Source organism: Lytechinus variegatus, chromosome 13, assembly GCF_018143015.1.
Source record: "Lytechinus variegatus isolate NC3 chromosome 13, Lvar_3.0, whole genome shotgun sequence".
Lineage (NCBI taxonomy): Eukaryota > Metazoa > Echinodermata > Echinoidea > Temnopleuroida > Toxopneustidae > Lytechinus > Lytechinus variegatus.
This window is the reverse complement of record NC_054752.1, coordinates 26,912,084-26,937,167: the sequence shown is the minus strand read 5'-3', so window position 1 is coordinate 26,937,167 and position 25,084 is coordinate 26,912,084. Positions and strand designations below refer to the sequence as shown.

Here is a 25,084-nt window from a genome sequence, read left to right as displayed (position 1 = left end):
ACTTTTGAATTTTGACCTTGCCCCACATTTCAAGGCACTGCACCTTCATGTGAACCAGAATTATATTACGTAGGGTATCATTTTAAAGAAAATTAAATGTTCTATTCATTTATATTAATAACACATTGATACTTACTAAAACAGCGGAGGGATTATTCAAAGTCAGATTTCCAAACTTTTTTTGAGGAGTTTTTATATATGACCAGATCATGACGTCATTATGCCGTCATTTATTCACCGAACAACGACAAGTAAATTAACAAGTCTACTTAGTCAATATGACAGGATTATGGCTTCATTTATTGATTAGTCAAAGAGTAAAAAAATATAGCACAATTTCATGTTCCTAAAAAGTTTGCATGATGTTCCATAGGTAGTTTGGCAGTAATTTGTGATGATCAAGGTACAAACAATGTCATCATTTGTTGTTACATCATGGTTATCATCTCTATCAGTACTTGTATATAAATACACCTTTATAACCAACATCTACATGTATTATCAATTATGTCAAATCAACCTCATATACTGGTGACTCCATACAACGATTCATGCATTTTTAACACAACCTTTAGAGTACGTACAGGAGCCAGCAGAGGTCAAGGTCAAGTCCACCTCAGAAAAATGTTAATTTGAATCAATAGAGAAAAATTAGGCAAGCATAATGCCGAAAATTTCATCGAAATCGGATGTAAAATGAAAGTTATGACATTTTCAAACTTATTTTTTCACAAAATATTTATATGCACAATTTAGTCACATGTTAGTCTGCTATGCAGCCTCTGAATGGCTCGTGAGATGGGATCGCCTGAAAGGGCGAGCGAAGCGAGCCATCTGCAGCCTCAGTAGACCTAGTCCGCTATGCAGACTCCTTGAATCAGCTGTGGTACACACTGCAGATGTGGGTCTACATTTGTAGACTAGTCACATGTAAATGTGAGAATCGATGAAGTCCCTCATTTTTTCTTTTCTTTGTTTGAATTCATTTTTTTAAAATAGATTTGACAGAACCAACTTGACAGAACCATAAAACGTTAAACTATATAAAATCAAATGTTCAGGGACAAATAAACCTTTGTTTCACAGGACAATGAGAAATTAGGAATATTTCATATAATTAAATACAAAAGAAATGTTGTCAGTTCCCTCATTTGCATCCGAACGGGATGTGCATATTTTGTGAAATTAAGCGAAACTTAAAAAAGTTTCATAACGTTCTTAATTTACACCTGATTTTGATGAATAGTGTAGTACGTTTCACAGTACACCATGTATCTTTCTTGGGCAAGTGTTGGTCCTGAAAAGGACCACCAAATCTCGATTTTGATGAAATTTTCAGTGTTATGCTTGTTGGATTTTTCTCTTTTATTCAAATAATTCTTTGTTGGGGTGTACTTGTAAACATGATTCCCAAATAAAAGCATATATATATATTCTACATAATTATTGAATGATTGCGATTTGCACTTCCAATAATCCAATCCAAAAAATGATAAATCCATAATTTATTGTTCGAAATAGACATGAAATGAAATACTCCGAAAATTTGCTCTGCCCAATTGATCGTGGGCCCGGCGGCCACTGTGCAGCGCCAGATCGACGAGGCTCTATCCCTTTAATCGATAAAAACTGATGAACACAATTTATCAAGGAAAAACTGTATTTGACTCGATATAACATTTTATCAAAAACCATGTTTTCGCTCTTTGAACAGGGTTTATCACATATAAGGGTGAAAAAGGTATCTGTGTGCACACAAAAAGACACCAATTCCACCCGTGCACACACGCATAATCACCTACATAACACATCACAATTCTGCCACGCATACACACAAACATGCATGCACCCACCTCCACCTCCACTCACACACACACACACTTCTTTAAAACTTCATAAACCCCTCATAAAGAAGAATATACAATTCCTCATCTCCATTATCTCAGTGTTTATAGGTTTCGTTGTTCAACAATAGCCAACTGTCCAGTTGTTCAACCTCAAAATAACAAGATTTGAAACAATGACAAAATAGCAAATAGAGAATTGTAACAAAAACAAAATAGCAAATATAGAGTATTGGAACTATAAAATAAACCAAATAGCTCCAAGGGTGGGCATGCAGAAACCAGGTGTGTGCACAAAAAACAAGAGGAATATCATTTGACCAAAATAAACTGAACGGTACATCTGACAATAAGATAACACTGTAACTGGGGACAACTAAGGTTGAAGAGAGCATGATTAATGTAGGGATATTCTGAATAGATTCAGGCCTTTTGTATATTTTTGAAAATTATATTCAGCTTATTCCATGCTTAAAATGTTATATATTTACACAGGGAGATGATTTTTAAGCAAAATCATCAAAAATATTAAATCACATTTCTTGTTTACATCCTTTACACCGTATAAAACTATTTTGGAGATCAAGCACTGATACAATCTAGAAATGAATTACAATAGTGAAATGCACTTAGGGGAAGATTTACGAGAATGGATAATTTATGGACATGAACACTGGCTTATAACTTTAGGTCCATGGTACTACTTATAACAGATTTGTTGTAATCTTATTTCCTGCCCGCTTTTTTATACCTTGTAAATGTGATTATTTGTGAATTTTTAATCTCATTGAATAACTGCAAATATTATAATTTGATCTGATTCTTTATAAAAGCAAAAATACAAAGAAAAAGATTTACGAGAATTAAAGATAGGCTTTGAAGCATAAATCTTCGGCTTTATTAAAATCAATTGGGCAGAAACTAAAAAAAGGGTGAAAATTGTCTGGTGAAATTATCAACTTTAAATTTTAAAATTTAACTCATGGGCTTCCTTACCCCACCAAATACAACTTTTTAAAAATAAAGTTGAAATTTTGTCTTCCTGGGTGACTTTTTCTTGGACTTGCCTTTAAAAGAAAACCCTTTTTTCACATTATGAACATTCATATGGTTTTTCTCCTGTGTGTGTTTTGAGATGACGGTTCACACCAGTCCTTTGAGCAAAACTTTTCTCACAGACTGAACATTTGTATGGTTTTTCTCCTGTGTGGGTCCTGGTATGAAGGTTCAGACCACTTTTACTAGAAAATCTTTTCTCACATAATGAACATTTGTATGGCTTTTCTCCTGTGTGTGTTCTGAGATGAACTATCAGAGCAGATTTGTCAGAACATCTTTTCTCACAATCTGAACATTTGTACGGCTTTTCTCCTGTGTGTGTTCTGAGATGAACTTTCAGAGAATATTTTGAAGAAAATCCTTCCTCGCAAACTGAACATTTGTAAGGCTTTTCCCCCGAGTGTGTTCTGAGATGAAGGGTTAGACTAACACTATGCGAAAATCTATTCTCACAATATGAACATTTGTACGGCTTTTCTCCTGTGTGTGTTCTGAGATGACATTTTAGAGAAGTTTGTTCAGAAAATGCTTTCTCACACATTGAACACTTGTACGGCTTTTCTCCTGTATGTGTTCTGGTATGACTGTTCAAAGAAGTTTTTAAAGTAAATCCTTTTTCACAAAATGAACATTTGTAGGGTTTTTCTCCTGTGTGTGTCCTGATATGATGCTTCAGTTTGATTTTACAAAAAAACATTTTCTCACAAAACGAACATTTGGATGGCTTTTCTCCTGTGTGCATCCTGATATGACGGTTCAGATTGCTTTTATAAGAAAATCTTTTGTAACAGTAAGAACACTCATGTGACCTTTCCTCCGCATCATTCTGACCATCACATTTACAAGGAAATTCTTTCTTACAGTACAAGCATTTAGGTTCTTCTACACTTGATCCACTTAAATCATCAGGAGCAGGGATATTCTTCTGATCTTTCTTTTCTCCAAACCATGTCTTAAGATGAAATTCATCACTACTGATGATAGACGTACCTTCTTCTTGTGAGTCTTGTGCTTCTTCCACAATATCTCCTAGTTGTGAAAATTATCAAACAAATATCAACATAATTAGCTTTCAACAATAGCCAACTGTCCTGTTGTTTAACCTCCAAATAACAAGATTTGAAACAATGACAAAAAAGCAAATAGAGAATTGTAACAATGGCAAAATAGCAAATATAGAGTATTGGAACTATAAAATAGACCAAATAGCTCAAAGGGTGGGCATGCAGAAACCAGGTGTGTGCACAAAAAACAAGAGGAATATCATTTGACCAAAATAAACTGATTGGTATATCTGACAATAAGAAAACACTGTAACTGGGAACATCCAAGGTTGAAGAGAGCATGATTAATCTAGGGATATTCTGAATAGATTCAGGCCTTTTGTATATTTTTGAAAATTATATTCAGCTTATTCCATGCTTAAAATGTTATATACTTATACAGGGAGATGATTTTTAAGCAAAATCATAAAAAAATATCCACTAAATCACTTTTCTTGTTTACATCCTTCACGCCGTATAAACTATTTTAGAGATCAAGCATTGATACAATCTAGAAATGAATTACAATAGTGAAATGCACTAAGGAGAAGATTTACGGGAATGGATAATTTATGGACATGAACCCTGGCTTATAAGTTTACCTAGGTACTACTTATTACAGATTATTTGTTACATTATCTTTTTTCCTGCCCCTTTTTTTATACCTTGTTACTGTGATTTGTGAAATTTTAATCTCATTGAATGACTGTAAATATTATAATTTGATCTGATTCTTAAAAGCAAAAATACAAAAAAAAGGATTTACGAGAATTAAAGATAGGCTTTGAAGCATAAATCTTCAGCTTTATTAAAATCAACTGGGCATAAACTAAAAAAAGGGCGAAAACTGTCTGGTGAAATTATCAACTTTTTCTAAATCAAATTTTAAAATTTAACTTATGGGCTTTCTTACCCCACCAAATAACTTTTTTAAAATAAAGTTGAAATTTTGTCTTCTTGGGTGACTTTTTCTTGGACTTGCCTTTACAAGACAAGTGGAATGCCTCTGGCCGTCTCACCTGCATCACGCGGTTCAATATAGCAGCAATGCTGACTTTGAATACTACTCTAACTCGCACAAGATGTTTAGTGATACATGGTTACTCTTATGTCCACTTTTTATGAACTAGACCAATAAACCTACAGAGATATGATGGTTATTCAACAAAAAAACCCAACATGGCCAAAGTTCATTGACCTTACATGACCTTTGACCTTGATCATGTGACCTGAAACTCGCACAGGATGTTCAGTGATACTTGATTACTCTTATGTACAAGTTTCATGAATGAGATCCATAAACTTTCAAAGTTATGATGGTAATTCAACAGATACACCCAATTCGCCCAAAGTTCATTGACCTTTGACCTTGGTCATGTGACCTGAAACGCGCACAGGATGTTCAGTGATACTTAATTACTCTAATGTCCAAGTTTAATGAACTAGACCAATAAACTTTCAAAGTTATGATGGTAATTCAACAGATACCCCCGATTCGGCCAAAGTTCATTGACCCTAAATGACCTTTGACCTTAATCATGAGACCTGAAACTTCCACAAAATGTTCAGTGATGCTTGATTACTATTATGTCCAAGTTTCATGAATCAGATCCATAAACTTTCAAAGTTATGATGGGAATTCAACAGATATCCCCAATTCGGCCAAAGTTCATTGACCCTAAATGACCTTTGACCTTGGTCATGTGATGTGAAACTCATGCAGGATGTTCAGTGATACTTGATTAACCTTATGTCCAAGTTTCATGAACTAGGTCCATATATTTTCTAAGTTATGATGACATTTCAAAAACTTAACCTCAGGTTAAGATTTCGATGTTGATTCCTCCAACATGGTCTAAGTTCATTGACCCTAAATGACCTTTGACCTTGGTCATGTGACATGAAACTCTAATAGGATGTTCAGTAATACTTGATTAACCTTATGGCCAAGTTTTATTAACTAGGTCCATATACTTTCTAAGTTATGACGTCATTTCAAAAACTTAACCTCAGGTTAAGATTTGATGTTGACGCCGCCGCCGCCGCCGTCGGAAAAGCGGCGCCTATAGTCTCACTTTGCTTCGCAGGTGAGACAAAAACCATTCTTCACATTATGAACATTCATATGGATTTTCTCCTGTGTGTGTTTTGAGATGACGGTTCACACCAGACCTTTGAGCAAAACTTTTCTCACAGACTGAACATTTGTATGGTTTTTCTCCTGTGTGGGTCCTAATATGAAGGTTCAGACCACTTTTACTAGAAAATCTTTTCTCACATAATGAACATTTGTATGGCTTTTCTCCTGTGTGTGTTCTGAGATGAACTATCAGAGCAGGTTTGTCAGAAAATCTTTTCTCACAATCTGAACATTTGTACGGCTTTTCTCCTGTGTGTGTTCTGAGATGAACTTTCAGAGAATATTTTGAAGAAAATCCTTCCTCGCAAACTGAACATTTGTAAGGCTTTTCCCCCGAGTGTGTTCTGAGATGAAGGGTTAGACTAACACTATACGAAAATCTTTTCTCACAATATGAACATTTGTATGGCTTTTCTCCTGTGTGTGTTCTGAGATGACATTTTAGAGAAGTTTGTTCAGAAAATGCTTTCTCACACATTGAACACTTGTACGGCTTTTCTCCTGTATGTGTTCTGGTATGACTGTTCAAAGAAGTTTTTAAAGTAAATCCTTTTTCACAAAATGAACATTTGTAGGGTTTTTCTCCTGTGTGTGTCCTGATATGATGCTTCAGTTTGATTTTACAAAAAAACATTTTCTCACAAAACGAACATTTGGATGGCTTTTCTCCTGTGTGCATCCTGATATGACGGTTCAGATTGCTTTTATAAGAAAATCTTTTGTAACAGTAAGAACACTCATGTGACCTTTCCTCCGCATCATTCTGACCATCACATTTACAAGGAAATTCTTTCTTACAGTACAAGCATTTAGGTTCTTCTACACTTGATCCACTTAAATCATCAGGAGCAGGAATATTCTTCTGATCTTTCTTTTCTCCAAACCATGTCTTAAGATGAAATTCATCACTACTGATGATAGACGTACCTTCTTCTTGTGAGTCTTGTGCTTCTTCCACAATATCTCCTGGTTGTGAAAATTATCAAACAAATATCAACATTAAGCTTTGAAATAAATTGAAAGCATTTCTCTATATTATTGGCAAAATTGCTTATTTACCTAGAAGGATCATATTTCACATTCTACCAAAAAATTGTATTAGTAAAAAAACAGACTCATGCTTTTGAGTTATAATAATCTTCCAGTTTTACAATGTATTCCTGACATTATTCACTGCCGCATACATTCGTAATTCCGAAGCTTCGTTATTCCAAAGGCTCGGATATCCCGAAGGTTTGTATTTCCGAAGGTTCGTAATTCTGAAGGTTCGTTAGTCCGAAAACGAAGTGAGGTTCATAATTCCGAAGGTTCGTTAATCCGAAAACAAAATGAGGTTCATAATTCTGAAGGTTCGTTAGTCCAAAAACGAAATGATTAACGAACCTTATCTCGTTTTCGGACTAACAAACCTTCCGAACAACGAACCTTATTTCGTTTTCGGATTAACGAACCTTTGGAACATCGAACCTTACTTCGTTTTTGGATAATCGAACCTTCAGAATAACGCCACATATGTTCGGATTAACGAACATCGAGGTATAGGCAATTTACGTGTTTCGGAATTACGAACCTTCGGAATAAAGAACCTTTGGAATTACGAACCTTCGGAATTACGAAGTGTAACCATTCACTGCAGCACTTAAAGGTCAACTTGACTATTCCTTGTACGGTACTTTATGAAACTTTGATGTGTTGAAATATCAGTTTGGTTTTGACTTTGAATGTAGTACCCCGCTCTTTCTTGACTGAAGGTTTAAACATTTTTTTAAGAATCCCAAATGTAAGAAAAAGAATTGAGAAATTTCCCAGTTTATTGAAATCATAATGAAAATATCTGTACCTTTATCAAAGGACACCCAACTTCTACCAGCAGAACTGACGGAGTGATTTTCTTTCACATCCTCTTTCATCCATACTTCATCTGTTAAAGCATTGCGACTGGTGTCCTTCTCTTCCTCCTCTTGCTTGATCCTGATAACATGTGTAATATCTCCTTGCTCAATCCTAATCATACCACCTTCTTGATTAATCATGACCATATTTGTATTATCTTCTTGATTAATAATGTTGGTATCATCTTCTTGCTTAATCCTGATCATGTTGGAATTATCTTCTTGCTTAATCCTGATCATACTTGTTTGTATCATCTTCTTGTTTGATCTTGCTCATGTTTGTATCATCTTCTTGTTCATTCCTGTTTCTATCATCTTCTTATTTGATCCTGATTAAATTTGTCTTATCTTATTCCTGGATCACGATCGTGTTTCCATCATCTTCACGTTAAATCCTTATCATTTTGACATCTTGAGTCGCCTGTCAAAAAGGGAGAAAAATTGAAGGTATCAGTTCATGTCAAAATGAAAGACAAGTTCGGATAATTTGTTTCTTCATACTTCTTGATTTATCAAAAAGCAATATATTTGGTAGTCTATACTACGTTTTTCCTTTTTCAGAAGAATTTATCAAGCCCACACAATCAATTACATCACAGGCAATAGTAAATGAAACGAGTCTTGCAAGAACAAATTCAAAACCAATCCATCAAATCATGGATGAATCTTTTGAGCTATAGCCAAAAAAAAAAAAAAATGAAAATTCCAGGTTTATTGTGACCTTTGACCTCATTGGTATGACCCCAATATGTTTTTCTTTTTTGCTCTATGTTACTGAGCTGAATCATGAATGAGTTGGTAACTTAGAGAAATATGAAGGTCAAGTACTTAACCCTGTAATCGATTCACGGATCGGCTGCCGATCTCGATCTAATCAATGCTGATCGATCATTTCATGCCGATCACCGATCATAGCAAATGTATCGTTATGACCGGTTGCAAAATTCCCCGCACCGCGCTGGGCCAAAGTTGGCTGCGCTTGCCGGCCGTAGCTGCTGTGCGCTCGCTGTGTTAGCTCTTGGTCGGCTCAAGTTCTCCAATTTCAAGTGAACAAAAACGATAACATTTAGGTATTCATAGAGTCAAGCTAAACCCCATCTCTCCCCCTCCTTTATCTAGAGGCACACAGTGGTCAAATAACAATTGCTAGCATGGGGGCTCTCCATATTGTCTGGCACTTGTTTATACCAGTATCAATCGTGCTTTGATTTGCATTTAAACAATGTCTAAAAATCCCTTTCCTCTTGTCATTCTGTCTGTTTTGACAAAAAATAAATCATTAAAAATTAAACCTGGGCCCTGTCTTACAAAGAGTTACGATTGATCCAATCAATCATAATTATGGACGGCCAGGAACGTCAACATCTGTTATGCATGTTTGTTCAAAATATTTTCTAGCTAAGATCTATATTCATGCATTCATTGTTTTCTTGAAAATTCACTGCGCTTCTCTTTGCATACAGAGGACATTGTGCAAAAAAATTATGATACAGACGGATTTCCATATGATAGACAATGATATAGTTTCGATTAATCAATGTTTACGCCGCCATCTTGCTTCCTAGCTATTGTTCTTCGCCAACGTTACCCGACGCACGCGTCTGTAACGTTGGCGAAGAACAATAAGTCAATATGAAAAGCAAGATGGTGGCGTAAACATCAGGCAAGTCTCTTCCGTCTTTTCACAATATTTTTCTCATTTTTTGATGAATTCTTGTTAAAAACATAACGAGAGTGTAGAAATGTCGGACATGAAGTTTTATCCCATATGTACATGATTTAGGGCTAGGCCTAGATCTTTAGTTTTAGAAGGAAAGTAGAAATCTCGGGGGTGAAAGTTTCAGGTTTTGGCTTCCGTCGTGTGGGTCAATGACCAGGAAGACCTGGCTTCGTATGAGAGTAAGCTCACGGGTGATCCAATACAAAGGACTCTGGTGGAGACTTTGGTATGAACGTATATACAGGTTTATTATACAGGCCAGCTAGGCAGGTCAATCAACAGGCATGGTATCCATGTTGCGGGAGGTGTATGGAGTGCTTAGATATCCATACTGATATCGTAACACCCCCCTTCTTCTGATAAGATTGAGAATTTCAAATTTCAATGATATTGTTTTCAAACAATACTTTTGGTAGTCTGCAAATTTTGGTAATTTGGCTTAGTTATGATTTATCAGATATAATATAGAAATTGTTTGGTTTGTGAGAATAATACCAATTTGTGATAAACTGTATGCATCTTCAATTTTACATAACTTCAATCTCGTGCAAAACTGAAAATAATTTGGATAACCGGATTGATCCTGAAATCAATATTTCCAAACAATAAGTTTTGGTTATAGTGTCTTTTGATAATTTCGTCAACACTATCTTGACATACCAAAAATAATGTACAATGATTATACATGCACATAACAAACTTAAAACTACACTAATGCCTTCAGTGTTGTCTTCTTTCTTCTCTTTCTCTTCTTTGTTTGAGAGTTTAGAGTGTTCATAATGTTTAATCTTCAAACATGAATCTCTCTGGTTTGCGAATAGTGCGTCCAGACCTCGTGGTTTGTGAGTGTGTCTGTTGAGATTGATTAGAGTTAGACATTGGTGTTCGTTGGACTTTGTCTTCCTCTGGTTGAGTTTCTGTGGAGTAGTTTTCTTCGAACCTCACACGCTTTGGAGTTGGGTTGGTGGATGGAATTTCCCTCAAGTGAGATCTATTTCTCCTCAAGATTCCTCCGTTTGGCGTTGAAACTTCGTAGGATCGAGGTTCTTCACAGACTTTGGATACTTTGGCTGGTATCCAAGTGTTGTCTCTTGGATGCAGAACTCTCACAGGCTGTCCTACATGCAGTGGTGGCAGATCAGAACTTGCATGTCGATCATGCACTTCCTTCATTTTGTCTTGCCTATTCAAGAGAAACTCGGTGGCAGTAGAATCTCTCGAAAGATAGTGACTTGGCAATGTGGTTCGGATGGGTCTTCCAAACAACATCTCTGCTGGTGATCTCAAGTTATTGTCAACTGGTGTTGCTCTCAGGTGCATCATGGCTAGTTGACTGTCTTGGCTAGTTTGAGAACACTTTGTCAACAGATTCTTGATTGTACGAACCATTCTCTCAGCTAATCCGTTGGATCTTGGATAGTGCGGTGAAGAAGTGATGTGCTTGATATTCCACTTCTTGCACATGTCTTGGAATGGTTTCCCGACAAATTGTGGACCGTTGTCGGACACAATCTCTTCTGGTGGACCGAACAGACTGAAGATTCCCGTCATCTGTCTTGCTATAGCTGCACTGGATGTATCGGTTAGCTTAGCAATGATCGGATACTTGGAATAGTAATCAGTAACGAGTAGATACTCTTGTCTATTGAGCATGAACAAGTCACTTCCCAGTCTGGTCCATGGTGCTGGTGGTACATCATGGGGATGCAGTGGCTCTTTCTGCTGTCTTGCTTGGTGTTTCTGGCATGTTTCACACTGCTTTATCAACTGATCAATGTCCTTGTTGATGTTTGGCCAGAACACTGTCTCACGAGCAAGTCGTCTTGTGCTTTCGATTCCCATGTGTCCTAGATGAAGCTGTCTAAGGATGTCATTCCTTAGTGTCTTCGGTATGATGACTTGACTTCCCTTGAAGAGTACTCCGTGTGATACTCCAATTTCATCTCTGTAAGACCAAAATTGACGAAGGGATGTCGGCAATTCTTGGATGGTCTCAGGCCATCCCTGAGTGACCATTTGCCATAGTGATCTGAGAATAGGATCATTAGCTGTTTCTCTCTGAAGCTCTGTTCTCTTGTGTTGTCCGAAGTATATCAAGTCAATCTGGTGCGAATCTTCGGCTTCAGAGCAGATGGATTCCACTCTGACATCTAGCGGAACATCGCGTGCTTCCTTGGGATTAGGAAGTCGGCTCAAGGTATCGGAAAGAATCATGTCTTTTCCTGGTCGATACTTGACTTGAAATCGGTATCCTTGGACTTTGATAAGCAATCTCTGTAGACGTGGTGGTGCACTTCTAAGAGGTTTCTTCCATATTATCTCCAATGGTCTGTGATCTGTTACGACGGTGAATTCCTTCCCGAACAGATATGTATGGAAGCGGTTGATACCAAACACTAGGGCTAAGGTTTCCCTCTCTATGTTGGAATAGTTGGACTGTGCAGTGGAAAGACTTTTGGATGCAAATGCAACTGGTTTGCCTTGCTGGAGCAGGCATGCTCCTAGCCCTTTCATCGATGCATCTACCTCAAGAGTTGTCTCTTTCTTTGGGTCATAGAATTGTAGACATGCACCTGATGATACTGCACTTTTCAGGCTGTTCAAGGAATGTTCATGATCATCGTCCCAGATGAATGGTACTTCCTTGTGTAGAAGTTCTCGAAGTGGCGCTGACTTCTCTGAGAAGTTAGGAATGTATGCTGCTAGGTATGTGAATAATCCTAGGCATCTCTGAACATCTTCTTTGTCCTTGGGTGATGGCATTGATGTGATAGCTTCTACCTTGCTCGGATCTGGGTAGATACCTGATCTAGTGTACTTGGAACCGAAGAAGTTGATGGCTTCCTTCTTGATAGTACATTTGGAGCTGTTGAAAACTAAGCCTTCTTGCTTTGCCGTCTCCATGAGTAGGTAGAGATTCCTATCGTGTTCCTCCTCCGTTCTTCCTACGATCGCTATGTCATCTGCGATGCATATGCAGCCTGGCACATTTTGGACAATCCTATCCATATGCTGCTGGAAGATATCCTGACTAGTACATAACCCAAATGGTAGTCTTTGGAAGCAGTACCTTCCAAATGGTGTACGAAATGTGGTGAGATCCTGGCACTCCTCTGCTAGGTGAACCGACCAGTAACCAGCCTTCGCGTCTAACTTAGAGAAGTACTGAGCTCCTGCGAAGACAGGTTGGACCTCTTCCAAGGTTGGTACCTTGTGTGGGCATCTCTTCAAGGCATCATTTAACCTCCTGGGGTCAAGACAAATCCTGATGGATCCATCTTTCTTCACAACAGTGGTCATGGAGCTGCACCAATCGGTGTGGTACTCAATTTTTCTGATGACTCCTTGCTGCTCCATATTGTCCAGTTCCGCCTTGATTTTGTCTTTCAAGTGTACGCTGCACTTGCGGGGTGCGTCTATGGTAGGTTTAGCATCATCCTTGACATGAAGCATTGCCTTCCCTCGGAAACTGCCAATAGCGTCAAACTGATTCGGATATGCTTGTTTGAGATCCCTTACACTTGTGATAGGTGTTTGTTTAGGTTTAGGATTGGTTGTAGGTGTTTTGTTGTCCATTGAGTGAATTGTGATAATTCCAAGGTCAGTGCAACCTAACAACCCTAGGATCGCTGGACCCTTGACATCTGCTACATAGAATGTATGTGTTGACCATTTTGTACTCTTGTATCTACACTTTATGTCCAGTGTACCCTTACATGGAATCTGTGTCTCTCCGTAAGCTATAAGTTTTATTGTTGTTTGTTTCACTACTGATTCCCACTTTGGACCGTAAATTGCCTTGGCGGTACGTACTGTGATAGTGTTAGCACTTGCCCCAGAGTCCACTTTTAGGTAAAGCTTATGTTGACCTACTCTCTGTGGGCATATTATGTCAATGTTAGCAAATGCTACAGTACCTTCTGGATTTACAACTGTGTGTGGTCCACTAGTGTGTATGGTGTCGAATTGTGCTGCGGTGAATGGACTATCTGTAGATTGATAATGATCATGATCTGTGGTAGTATCATGTGTTATGTCCATTTCGCTTATTGGTTTACTCTTTCGACTTTTCGACTTTGATCGTGATTTGTTTTGTCTTGGTTTCCGGTCATCAGATACCGTGTCTGATCCTTGGTCATCTGATCTACGATTCTGTTTACGACTACGATCATTTTTCGATTTACGACAGAATTTGGCCCAATGGCCCTTGGTGCCACAGGCACGGCACTCATCGTCATACGCAGGGCACTGACGAGGTTTGTGGAAACGTCCGCAGTTACCACATGCTTTTCGTCCCTGGTTACGCTTGAACGAATCGATATTCTGTTTAGGGTCTAGTGTCTCAAGACATTGTCGGCTCGCAGCAACTGCCTCGTATTTACGACCTTCTACCAAGATTTGTTCGACCTTGTAACCTTTCGGTTGATCTAGCAATGACTTTTGGAATTCGAGACTTGGAGTTGACGCAATCACTAGCTCCATGATTCGCTCATTTAACTCAGCTTCCTCGAAATCGCAATTTTTGGCTTTGTCCCTACACCTGGTAACGAATTCATCGATCGTTTCATCTGGTTTCTGCCTGTACCGCATTAGCTCTAAGCGGTGTATGCGAAAATTGATATTGACCTTTAACTGTGCCTCTAATAGTCTCCATAGCTCTTGCGGTTTTTCTTTATCGGTCTCTGATAGCCCCGATGCATTGATTCGACGCAAGCCTTCATTGCCTACAGCAATCTTGATTTTTATAGCCACTTTTCTCTGATCAGTTATGTCTTGGTCTGCTAGAATCAGCTCCATTCTTTGTCTGAAAAGCTGGAACTCTTCTGGTAGGTCTGTTGCCTCCCAGTTCATTTCTGGATATTTTCCACTACTCATTGTGTATGTTCGCTGTACGTATTAGGTATTTAAATGAATGAGTGTAGATATTAATGTCTGATTATATCCACGTGTGAACGCTCCTTACAGTCACAGGTCGACTGGTGATGATACCTGTAACGCACTCACAGCCCTGTGTGAATGTCATTAGGTGTTTCATGCAGTGAAAATGCTGGTCACTCCCACTCACTTCTCACACTCCAGATTTACAATTAATATTAGGAAAATATTAATTCATTGTTCACACTCTAGTCCAGAAAATTAAGTAATTTAGGTTTTATCAACTTTTAGTGTATGTTGATCTTATGATGCAGACCTCTGTGCCAGTGATTGAACACAGTTATAACTTATTTAGGCTAAATTTGATTGTTTACAGTTACCGTTAGCATCTCGCTCCTTCTCACAACACTGTGATTTGCTGTGACAGTGCATTGGGTATGCACAGTACGGTACGGTACAGTAGCGATGCGATAGCCGGGGCGAGCGGGCACCCGTTGGGTTAGTATTAGGTTATGAAGCATGCGAATTTCGGTAAAAAAGACATGCAGTTTACTTCCCAACAATACAGTATCTGGTTACTTGATCCTTGTCATTTCAAAGTCGATCACTGGTTTCAGCTGCCACCATGATCCAATACAAAGGACTCTGGTGGAGACTTTGGTATGAACGTATATATATACAGGTTTATTATACAGGCCAGCTAGCTAGGCAGGTCAATCAACAGGCATGGTATCCATGTTGCGGGAGGTGTATTAGGTGAGCGGCCAGAAGCCAAAAAGTGCCTTATTTCTTGACTTTAATCCCCCCGGCTGGATCAAAGCAAAATCATACATCAAATTAAAGGGAATTTCCTGAATTTTCCGGAATTGGGCATTAAAAATGCCGTAATGTGTAGCATCACTATGGAAACCAGCCTTGAACAAGCCACGCCCATTTTAGATACTTATTGAATATTTATCACGAATATTGATTTTTTACTTATTAATTTAGATTATCAGATATTTTTTCTTATTTTCAAAGGATAGATCTGCTATATATTGTAAGAAGAATTACCGAAAAACAACTTAGCATGAATTTTATGAACATTTTCTCAGAAATTGTTGCCTAGCAACATAACTTTCCTTAGCAACCATTAAGCTCCTTAAGTTTACCACTTATTTTTCCATTTCAAACCTAACTTTTCACTTTTTAACTAGGTTGAATCAAACCAAGTAGGTTACACCAATGAAATTACATAAATTATTATTCAAAAACAATAAAAAGAACTGAAAACCCCCATTCAAGCTATTGAGAACCTCAAATTAATTTGCTATGCTCTCCCGGACACACCCCTTACATCGTACAAATCGCCATTTTATTGTTCATTTTGACTACATTGATACAGATACATGTACGTACAAGTCACATACTTCATACTATTTTGTGGTGAAAAAGTTGATTGAGTGAATAATTCCTGATCAATTATCTTGTCTTCAATAGAACAACAACAAAATGACCATTTCACATTATCCATGGATACCAATTTGTTGCCTAGCAACGACTATTTTCCATAGCAACGACTATATTAACACTCTTTTCCCTGGACAAATCTGTGGAAAATAGTCCATTATGATCAATATTACTGACACAATTATCATTATAGATGTCTACAAACTCGTTTTCAGTAATCATTCAACAAACTGTCTATTTTATAGCTTCCATGGAGTCAAATGTGTTGCCCAGAAACAATATTCCCTAGCAACGGCTATGTTACCACTCTTCATCTCGGCTAAATGTGTTGACGAAGTTGTGCCTTAGAGTAAAAATATTGAGAATGAACATATCAGAGTTTGTTGTCGATAGGCAAACAATATTCAGGACATTACCATTATGTACTGACACAATTTCATTGCCTAGCAACACTATTTACCTTAGCAACGATATGTTTTCCCCTGACCAATGGGGGGAAATAATTCACTTTTAAGTGTACAGTACCATTTGTACAATAATATACCTACATGCATACTGGCAATGGTAAATTGAAGGACACCGCGTCATTTTTCTTTTTTCTAAAAAAAATCATCTGTCCTTGTATGTATATTGCTTGTCTACCTATTCTAAACATGAGCATGGTATTTAAACTTTATCGTTTAAAAAAGAGCAGCTTCAAAGAGAAATTTAAATGTTTTTGCAGATAAAAATAGTAGAATATGGTTTGGATGATTCATAAACTGAAACTGAAATAGCTGCTGGGTACATAGCATTTTTTTTTCTTTTTTTAGTTTGCTACAGTAGGTATAGTATTGATGATATGATACAATGGACAACAGTACTATTTAGACACAGTCTCTGATTACAACTTTGATCATACAGTGGGCCTCCACCTAAGGCTTGTACAGATTTTTTTTTTCAATTTCAGGGCCCTCCTATACTAGTACTCAATTAGCTCATTGGCAAAGGCTTTTGGCTGCATATTTACATGTAGATCACTTTCTTCGAGTGAATATGGAATGGTTAACAAATGGATCTCTCTTGTCAAATAGTACCTAATCACCCATGCATGTCCATCTTCCAAGGTTGTGACTGTGTTGAAGTTGTAGCCCAAAGATGCCAAGGCTGTGAGTTCGACAAGTTTCTGTTGAAAATTTAATACTATTAATAGATTAATAGGTGTCAGAAGTTTATAATCACAGGGAATTTATTATGTCACTTTCAATCTGATAACTGTCAAGAAATCAGAAGGATGAAAGTATGAAAACTTGGGATCTTAAGCCTTTTATAATATGGTGTTTTTTTTACCCGATTTCTAAGAAAGCATGAATGCTTGTAAGCAAACAACCAGAGTACCGACGGCTTAATGTCCTCTCCAAGACCTGGTAATGAGGATATAATGAGGATGCGCCTTAAAAAGCACTAATACACCAAGTGAGAATCAAATCCAGGTCACCGGAATCCGAAACCCCCGCTCTATCGACTGAGCTATCATTCCTGATCAGGCCAAGAAAATTACAAGAAAACCATTAAGGATAGAAAGGCTTACTAAAGTGGGAGATGTTTTCTATGTCTAACTGTCATTATGTAATATGTCATGAGGTTTGCACACATCTGCTGAATAGAGACAACCAGGGTGGGGCATACAACAAAAGTCCCAGAATATAGAAAGGAGGCATATCAGCTTATGTAGTCTTTGATGTTGTCCTTCGGGTATTTTCTGCTACAGCGATAGTGTCAGTGACTCCGATGGTTAAAAACTGATGCCTTAAATACTCAGTTTAATAAAAGATGTCTGAAAGAAAAGACAAGGATTCCTCTCAACATGCATACATATGTAAAGGACGTTGACATGGGTAAAGCTTCAGAAAACAGGTACACATGCCTCTATTGTCATGATTGTTGGGCTTAAACTAACGCTACTGTTCGTTCCATGGAGATTTAGATCAATGTAAATCTTCAAACACATCCATGGTATAAGAAATATTTCTGAGAAATTATCTGAAACTGATGTAATTGGGATGATACCCCTGCAGTATTGGTAAAACATGCTGATACTAATAAAACAAATGCATCTGCATTTGTAATGATGATTTGTTTAAATAATAAGGCTGGAACATTTAAATTACAGCCATAATTTTGTATAACTACTTGAATGGAGTAGAAAAACATTGAATTGAACAATAATCTCTAAAGTAATAATCACTCATCAGTGTGCCAAAACGGACTCAGTGATGATCTGGCAAGTCTGACTCCTTACTGTGCTATAAATCATCTCTGTTCCGATCCAGAAAGACTCAAACTTAGTGTATTCCACCTTAAGAACAGAGAGCAGATCAAAAACTGAGGGTCAGGTGGTAACAAGCCAACCTACCTTGGCGTCATTGTAGACCGTTCTTTTTTCATACAAAGAACATGCTGCCAAAACAAATGCAAAATTTGGAGCAAAGGAATATCATTCTGAAGAAGGAATATCATTCTGAAGAAGCTGGGAAACATATTGGGAATTGATAGATGCCAAATCTCTCTGTACCACAGAGTATGCAGCCCTTGGTGCTAAATATTGACCCCAAATCTTGAATGGAGCTTGCAGAGCCATCACTGACTGCCTGTGACTAAAAGAAGTGAGTAATCTTTACCTACTATGTATTATTGCCCCCACCGTACATCAGAAGAGAAGTCATCAGCACAGATGAAAGAAAAAAAAAACAATCAAGAACACAGTATTCCACTCGTCAATCATGAGCCTGCAACGAGACTCAAATCTAGACACAGTTTTCTCTGCTCAATAGAATCCCTTGATGACTCTGCTCGCATCAAAGCGTCACTCACTGGTCTCACAATCTCCAGTCTGTGATGCACAATCTCACCTATGGACTTAGTACATCACTCTCCAGGTCCAAGTGAAGAATGGCCTACCTGATCTTGTTGAACCGCCTATGGGGCTACAATAGGAATGAAGAAACTTCCTGCAACTGTAAGGATGATCATACAGTGTAGGATACAACACTTTTTTGGCATACCCCTCCTACCAGAGCTTTGAACTGCCACTGCTTTTGCCACTGCACTCGATTCTTTTCACAGGAAAGCTACATGTAGATCTTGTACCATTATCAGGACATGAGATCTTTAATGAGCTAAGAAGAAGTGTGTCATTAATTATCTGACTGGTAGAAGACACCTACCTATTTATGGTAATCTGACATTTGGGGAAAAAATGATTATTTTGTCATGGGTTGTTAGATGGGGAGGGGACAGGGACTTAATTGGTTCCTGATGGGGTTGTCGGTTAGGCCATGGACCTAGGTCCATGGTGAGGCTAAAACTTTGCTGAAAACGGTGCCTATATACTGAATGTTAGTCCTTAAGGTGAAATTTACAATTTGTCAGTGAAAGAGCAAAGATATTCGATGCTAACAATCTTACCCAATATCTACATACCCCCCTTAAAAAGCCACCTTTTGGAGAGACAAACTCCTGCACACCTAAGCTCCCATTTGGTCATAGCATACTGAATGATTTTAAAGGGCAATATTTGCTCTGTGCCCATCTTCTCGGGTAACGACACAAGTCCTTTGTAGTAGAGGGTTAAAGGAAGATCTGGCTTTTGGGTTGAGTGACTCCAGATCTCTGGCAGCGCACGGCTCTGGTAGGAGGGGGGGGGGGGGCAGACCAAAAGGTGATGCACTGTCTGATCCTCTCCTCAGTCGTAGATAGTGTCTGCATCCCTGATGTAGCCCCGAATTGCATATTAAGGACTTTGCGCCTTTTTGTTCCAGACCATATGTAAGACATATCCAGTCAAGTGAAGGAAATTGTCTTGATACCAGTCTCTTTGTGTCAGGTTCATAGTTAGAGAGTGGAAGAAGGACATCTTTTTTGCTCTATTTTCCACCCGTGCTGATACCTCTATCTGGGGAACTGTGCCACACAATAGGTAAGATCATCTACTCTTTATGGTAGCAGACAGACGGATTACTTGGTCGTCTGTGTAGATGTTAAAGAGGAGTTGGGCAAGGACACTTCTTTGTGGGAGACCATTTTTCTGCCTCCACCATTTGCTGCTGTAACCACTGAGATTCACAACCGGTTTCAGCATTTTTTGAATTAGCCTTGTCAACTTGACTTCCTTTGTCATCACAATGACTTTCCTCGTAAGAAGGCCTACCCCATTATTAACTGTTTCATAAGCTGCAGATAAGTTAACAAAGGCTGCTCTAGTTTTCAGACCTTCCTCAAACCATCTGATGTACCGAGTCAGATTCGGTACTTGATGAGTTAAGGACTTTCCTGGCCTGAATCTTGCCTACTGTAATGAAGAACTCAGTCACAAAGGGAACAATGCGGTTAAGCAGGAGCTTTTCAAAGGGCTTGTATGTGTGACAGATTAGACTGTAGAGAGATTTTTCTGTAACTCTGATTGGGTCTTTGCCTGGCTCGACTTTGGCAACTACCCTAAATTTCCTCTTGCCATTGTTTTTTTTTTCGTCATGTAAACAGTGTTTCAACAGCAGCCATTGGTCCAAGAAGGGTGATCTGCTCACAGAGGACATCATCTAATCCAGGTGCCTTGCTGCTCTTAATTATTCCCCTTGATAGCCTAGCACAAGCAGACAAGACGTTCAGGCTGAATGGTCTTGTGCATTTAAATGACTCTTAGTTGGGAGACTGTCGCTGCACTTTTATTTAGGGAGGTTGGCCCTTCGTGGGCAATAAATAGGGTTACATTGACTGTACACAAGAAGATAGTGGGCCACTTGGTCGGTGGTCACTAGGGGTATATATATATATATATATATATATATATTGAATCGTTTTCAAGGATCCGAATCGTTTTACCCGGCTTTTCTGCTGTTGTGAGTCATGTCCATTGATTTATTAAATCACTTCTGTGATGATTTCTTCAATAGCTTTCCAAATGTGTCGTAATGAGTAGGGAGTGCTGGAAGATCCTGTGGATAGTTATCCGGACCTATGACAAACTGCTCCCAGATTGCTTTCTTCAGGGTGAAACATCTGTGAAAAGGAACTGCGTAGAGTGATGGCTTCATTCACCTTCAGCCCAATAGGTTGATGTTGAGTGTGCGGGAGAGGGTCAAGCACAACCTTGTCACATTTTGTTGGGTGATGCAATCTGATTTGCATCTGACCAGTTCTCCACAAGTTCTCCATCTCGTTGGTTTCTCCATACCCCCAGATAATGCTGTGACTGTTGAAATCCCCAATAATTACATTTTCTCGATCGGAGGTGGCTTCTCGAGAAAGGGAGAGAGATTGGTTTGGAGGTTTATAGAAAGAGCTTAAATGGGAATACTCATAAGTTCAATGGTTAGGACTTTGCCATTTATCTTGATGAGACAATAACAGGGCCTACTCCTAATTAATTCTACTTAAACAGATATTTGACCTGCTAATTAACTGCTGGAATCAGTAATGTAATGCCCACTAATCTGTTCTAGTGAGCAACAGGCACAGATTAGAGTAATTTTTGTTGTCTAGTTGGTATATACGACATACTGAGGATCTCTTAATCTGTGTTTAAATCATGGCAGGTGATCAATGAAAAGGTTTTTTCATCAAGTTGTGCAGATAAACCAGCAATCCTGTTTGAAGGTCTGCAAGTATATTACTGTGTTAACTGCCCTATTGCCCATCCATTTGTATAATAAGAACAAACAAAAAAGAAAAAAAATAGTCTTTGAGTTCACAATGTACAGAGTCGCCAGAATTGCAGATTGAAACTGTGATAGATCATTGTGATTTACATATTTTAGTAGGATCCTCATAAAGTACTTAGCTTTAGAGTTCACAATCACTACAGTATAGGAATTATATTTTCCACAAGATGAATAATTCCGTTGTCCCATGGCAGGCACTCTAAGACTTATTGGCTGGCCTTGGATACACTTTAAGACTTATTGATTGGTCTTGGATATATATTACTTTTCCTAAAATGTATAATAAAATGTTCCAAATAACAAACTAAATGATACTGTTAATAATACCCATTTCCTCTACCATGGCCGTACGCAGCGAAAAGATACATTTTTAAACTGAAAATTTTCACCAAATTCACCAAAAGTGTGCATTATATCCTTCCATTCACTATGAATAAAGCGTTCATTACCAAACTTGGTCGCTTTGCTTCCTCGCTTTGTTTATCAGAGACTTTTAGTCGGCTTGCCACTCCAAAGAAAAGTTTTCTGTATACACCAATGCCCTGATATCCCGACTGCCTGGCCAGATGGCTGAAATTAATTGTCATCACCACCATGACCACAATCAATGCTAAGAATAGTACAAGATGCATTTTGAGGACCAAAAAAGGGAATTTGGGAAGGTTGCAGGCTTGAAATATCGCCAAAAAGTGATGGTTGCTAGGTAAAATGCTGTTGCTAGGCAACGTAATGGCTTCCATAGGTAACAGAAAATTCTATGAATACTGAATTATTTAGATTAGAACAGATAACTTGACACAGGGTATCTAACTGAAAATTATCACAAAATTCACCAAAAGTGTGCATGATATCCTTCCATTTACTATGAAAAAGCATCCCTTGCCAAACTCAGTCGCTTTGCTTCCTCGCTTTGTTTCTTGCCACCCCCGAGGAAGAGTTTTCTGTATACAGCCACGCCCTCTCTCAATATGCTGACTGCCTGGCCAGATGGCTGAAATTAATTGTCATCACCACAATAAATGCTTAGAATAGTACAAGATGCATTTTGAGGACCAAAAAAAGGAATTTGGCAAGGTTGCAGGCTTGAAATATTGCCAAAAAGTGATGGTTGCTAGGTAAAATGCTGTTGCTAGGCAACATAAAATGGTTTCCATGGGTAACAGAAAAATTTGTGAATACTCAAATATTTAGAATTATTTAGATTGTACAAATAACTTGACACAGGGTGTCTAACTGAAAATTTTCACAAAATTCACCAAAAGTGTGCATGATATCCTTCCATTTACTATGAAAAAGCATCCCTTGCCAAATTCAGTCGCTTTGCTTCCTCACTTTGTTTCTTGGAGACTTTCTTGCCACCCCCAAGGAAAAGTTTACTGTATACAGCCATGCCCTCTCTTAATATGCTGACTTCCTGGCCAGATGGCTGAAATTAATTGTCATCACCACAAAAAATGCTTCGAATAGTATAAAATGCATTTTGAGGACCAAAAACAGGAATTTTGGGGAGGTTACAGGCTTGAAATATCGCCAAAAAGTGATGGTTGCTAGGGAAAATACTGTTGCTATGCAACATAAAATGGTTTCCATGGGTAACAGAAAAATCTGTGAATACTCAAATATTTAGATTAGAACAGATAACATGACTCAGTAGGGTATCTATTTGGTTTATAACAATATTACAATATCCATTAAATGATGCATATAGTCGTAAATACACACAAACATATATATTTAGTGATATCCGTCACATGCAGGGGTAAATCAAACACGGCAATAATGTAACTTTTCATGATCACATATGCATTATACATCCTAGTCTTCCTCTTTTATCACTTTTTCATCAAAATTTACCTTTTTCATTAGTTTTTACAAATTAAAAACTTTAAAAAATTATAAAATGAATTAATCTGGTAAAAAAATTTAAGAATATTGAAAAGTGAATATGGTTGCTAGGGAAAATAATGTTGCTAGGCAACGATTTTGAAATCAAATATATATGAAATATATATTTGGTTGCTAGGCATTATCATATCATTCAATCTGTAGTGATTTTATCCTTGAAAATTCTATATTTATATATAAATTAGTATAATTAATTAACAAATCTAAATAATAAGTTGCTGCTTTGCATTTATCACAAAAATGGGCGTGGCCTATTCAAGGCCGGTTTCCATGGTGAAGCTACACTTTGCGACACTTTTAACTCTCAGTTCTGAAAAATTCAGAAAATTTCCTTCAAAATGATGCATGTTTTTGCTTTGATCCAGTCGGGGGGATTAAAGTCCCAAATTTTGGCCTCTCGCCGCTCGCCTATATGGAGTGCTTAGATATCCATACTGATATCGTAACAACGGGCGCTAATGCAGTTTCGCACCGGTTGATTACTAGCACACCTAATCACCGATACTTGTTCCCAAATGTCATGACAAGTCTCTCAGTCACATTTTGATGTCAATATATCCACCACTTTTCAAAATATCGTGATCGGGAATGGCTGTATTTCGGCTTCGAGCTCAACGTCGTTGATCGACACGGCGTAGGCGTAGACAACGCTTTGCGGATCGCTTGGATTACCGTGCACCGTAGTGTTGATATGAACTGAAGTTAGCAACTAAATCATGCGAACATAGATTCGCATGCGGCATGCTGGCAGTTTGTACGCCACATTTTCGAATGATTAGGTTGCTAACTTCAGTTCATATCAACATCACGGTGCACGGTGAATCCAAGCGATCCGCGAAGCGATGTCTACGCCGTGTTGATCAACGACGTTGAGATCGAAGCCAAAATACAGCCATTCCAGATCACGATATTTTGAAAAGTGGTGGATATATTTACATCGAAATGTGACTGAGAGTGAGAGACTTGTCATGACATTTGGGAACAAATATAGGTGATTAGGTATGCTGGTAACCGGCCGGTGCGAAACTGCCATTAGCGCCAGCTTACGTTAGTAAATGATTTTTATACTCTCTAGAAGCCTCCTGGCTATTAAGTGGGGAGTGACCATACGTAGACGAGTATATGACTTTCACTTCCCAGACGCCTCCAGGCTAGGCTAACCGAAACCCGCCAACAACTCACATTAGGCCCTATAAAAAACGTAACTTCCGCACTGACACAAATTAGTGGGGCAATGCCTACAAAATTATGATTATGCAATTGCAAAGAAAGTTCCTCGTCAGCAATGTTCCTTTTCTTCTTCTAGTTATACTTTTATTCATTTTGAAAGGAAAAAACTATTTCAAGCAGAAACTTCACCGTTTCCTTACCGCGGTCCGCTATCCGGAATCCTACTATTAACCAAGGTTAAGCTGCTTCAGAATTCCAATTTGATTTCTTTTTTCTCAAATTGCAAAC

General features: G+C 38.2%; 1 protein-coding gene across 1 annotated transcript; it reads right to left on the bottom strand.

Annotated features, from left to right (window-relative positions):
- Positions 1-1,606: 1,606 nt before the first annotated feature.
- Positions 1,607-25,084, bottom strand: LOC121425922 (zinc finger protein 883-like). Its single transcript, XM_041622029.1, has 4 exons — positions 24,997-25,084; positions 7,927-8,399; positions 6,119-7,052; positions 1,607-3,667 (listed from the first exon to the last, which is right to left on the bottom strand). The coding sequence occupies exons 2-4, from the start codon at positions 8,231-8,233 to the stop codon at positions 2,938-2,940; spliced, it is 1,971 nt and encodes a 656-aa protein (XP_041477963.1). The 5' UTR covers positions 8,234-8,399; positions 24,997-25,084; the 3' UTR covers positions 1,607-2,937.

Coding starts and splice junctions, on each gene's coding strand:
- LOC121425922 (XM_041622029.1), bottom strand. CDS start 8,233: ATGATACAAACAAGTATGATCAGGATTAAGCAAGAAGATAATTCCAAC. Junction 7,053..7,926: donor TTGGGTGTCCTTTGATAAAG/GTACAGATATTT, acceptor TTTCACAACCAG/GAGATATTGTGGAAGAAGCA. Junction 3,668..6,118: donor GAGAAAAGTTTTGCTCAAAG/GTCTGGTGTGAA, acceptor TTCTTATAAAAG/CAATCTGAACCGTCATATCA.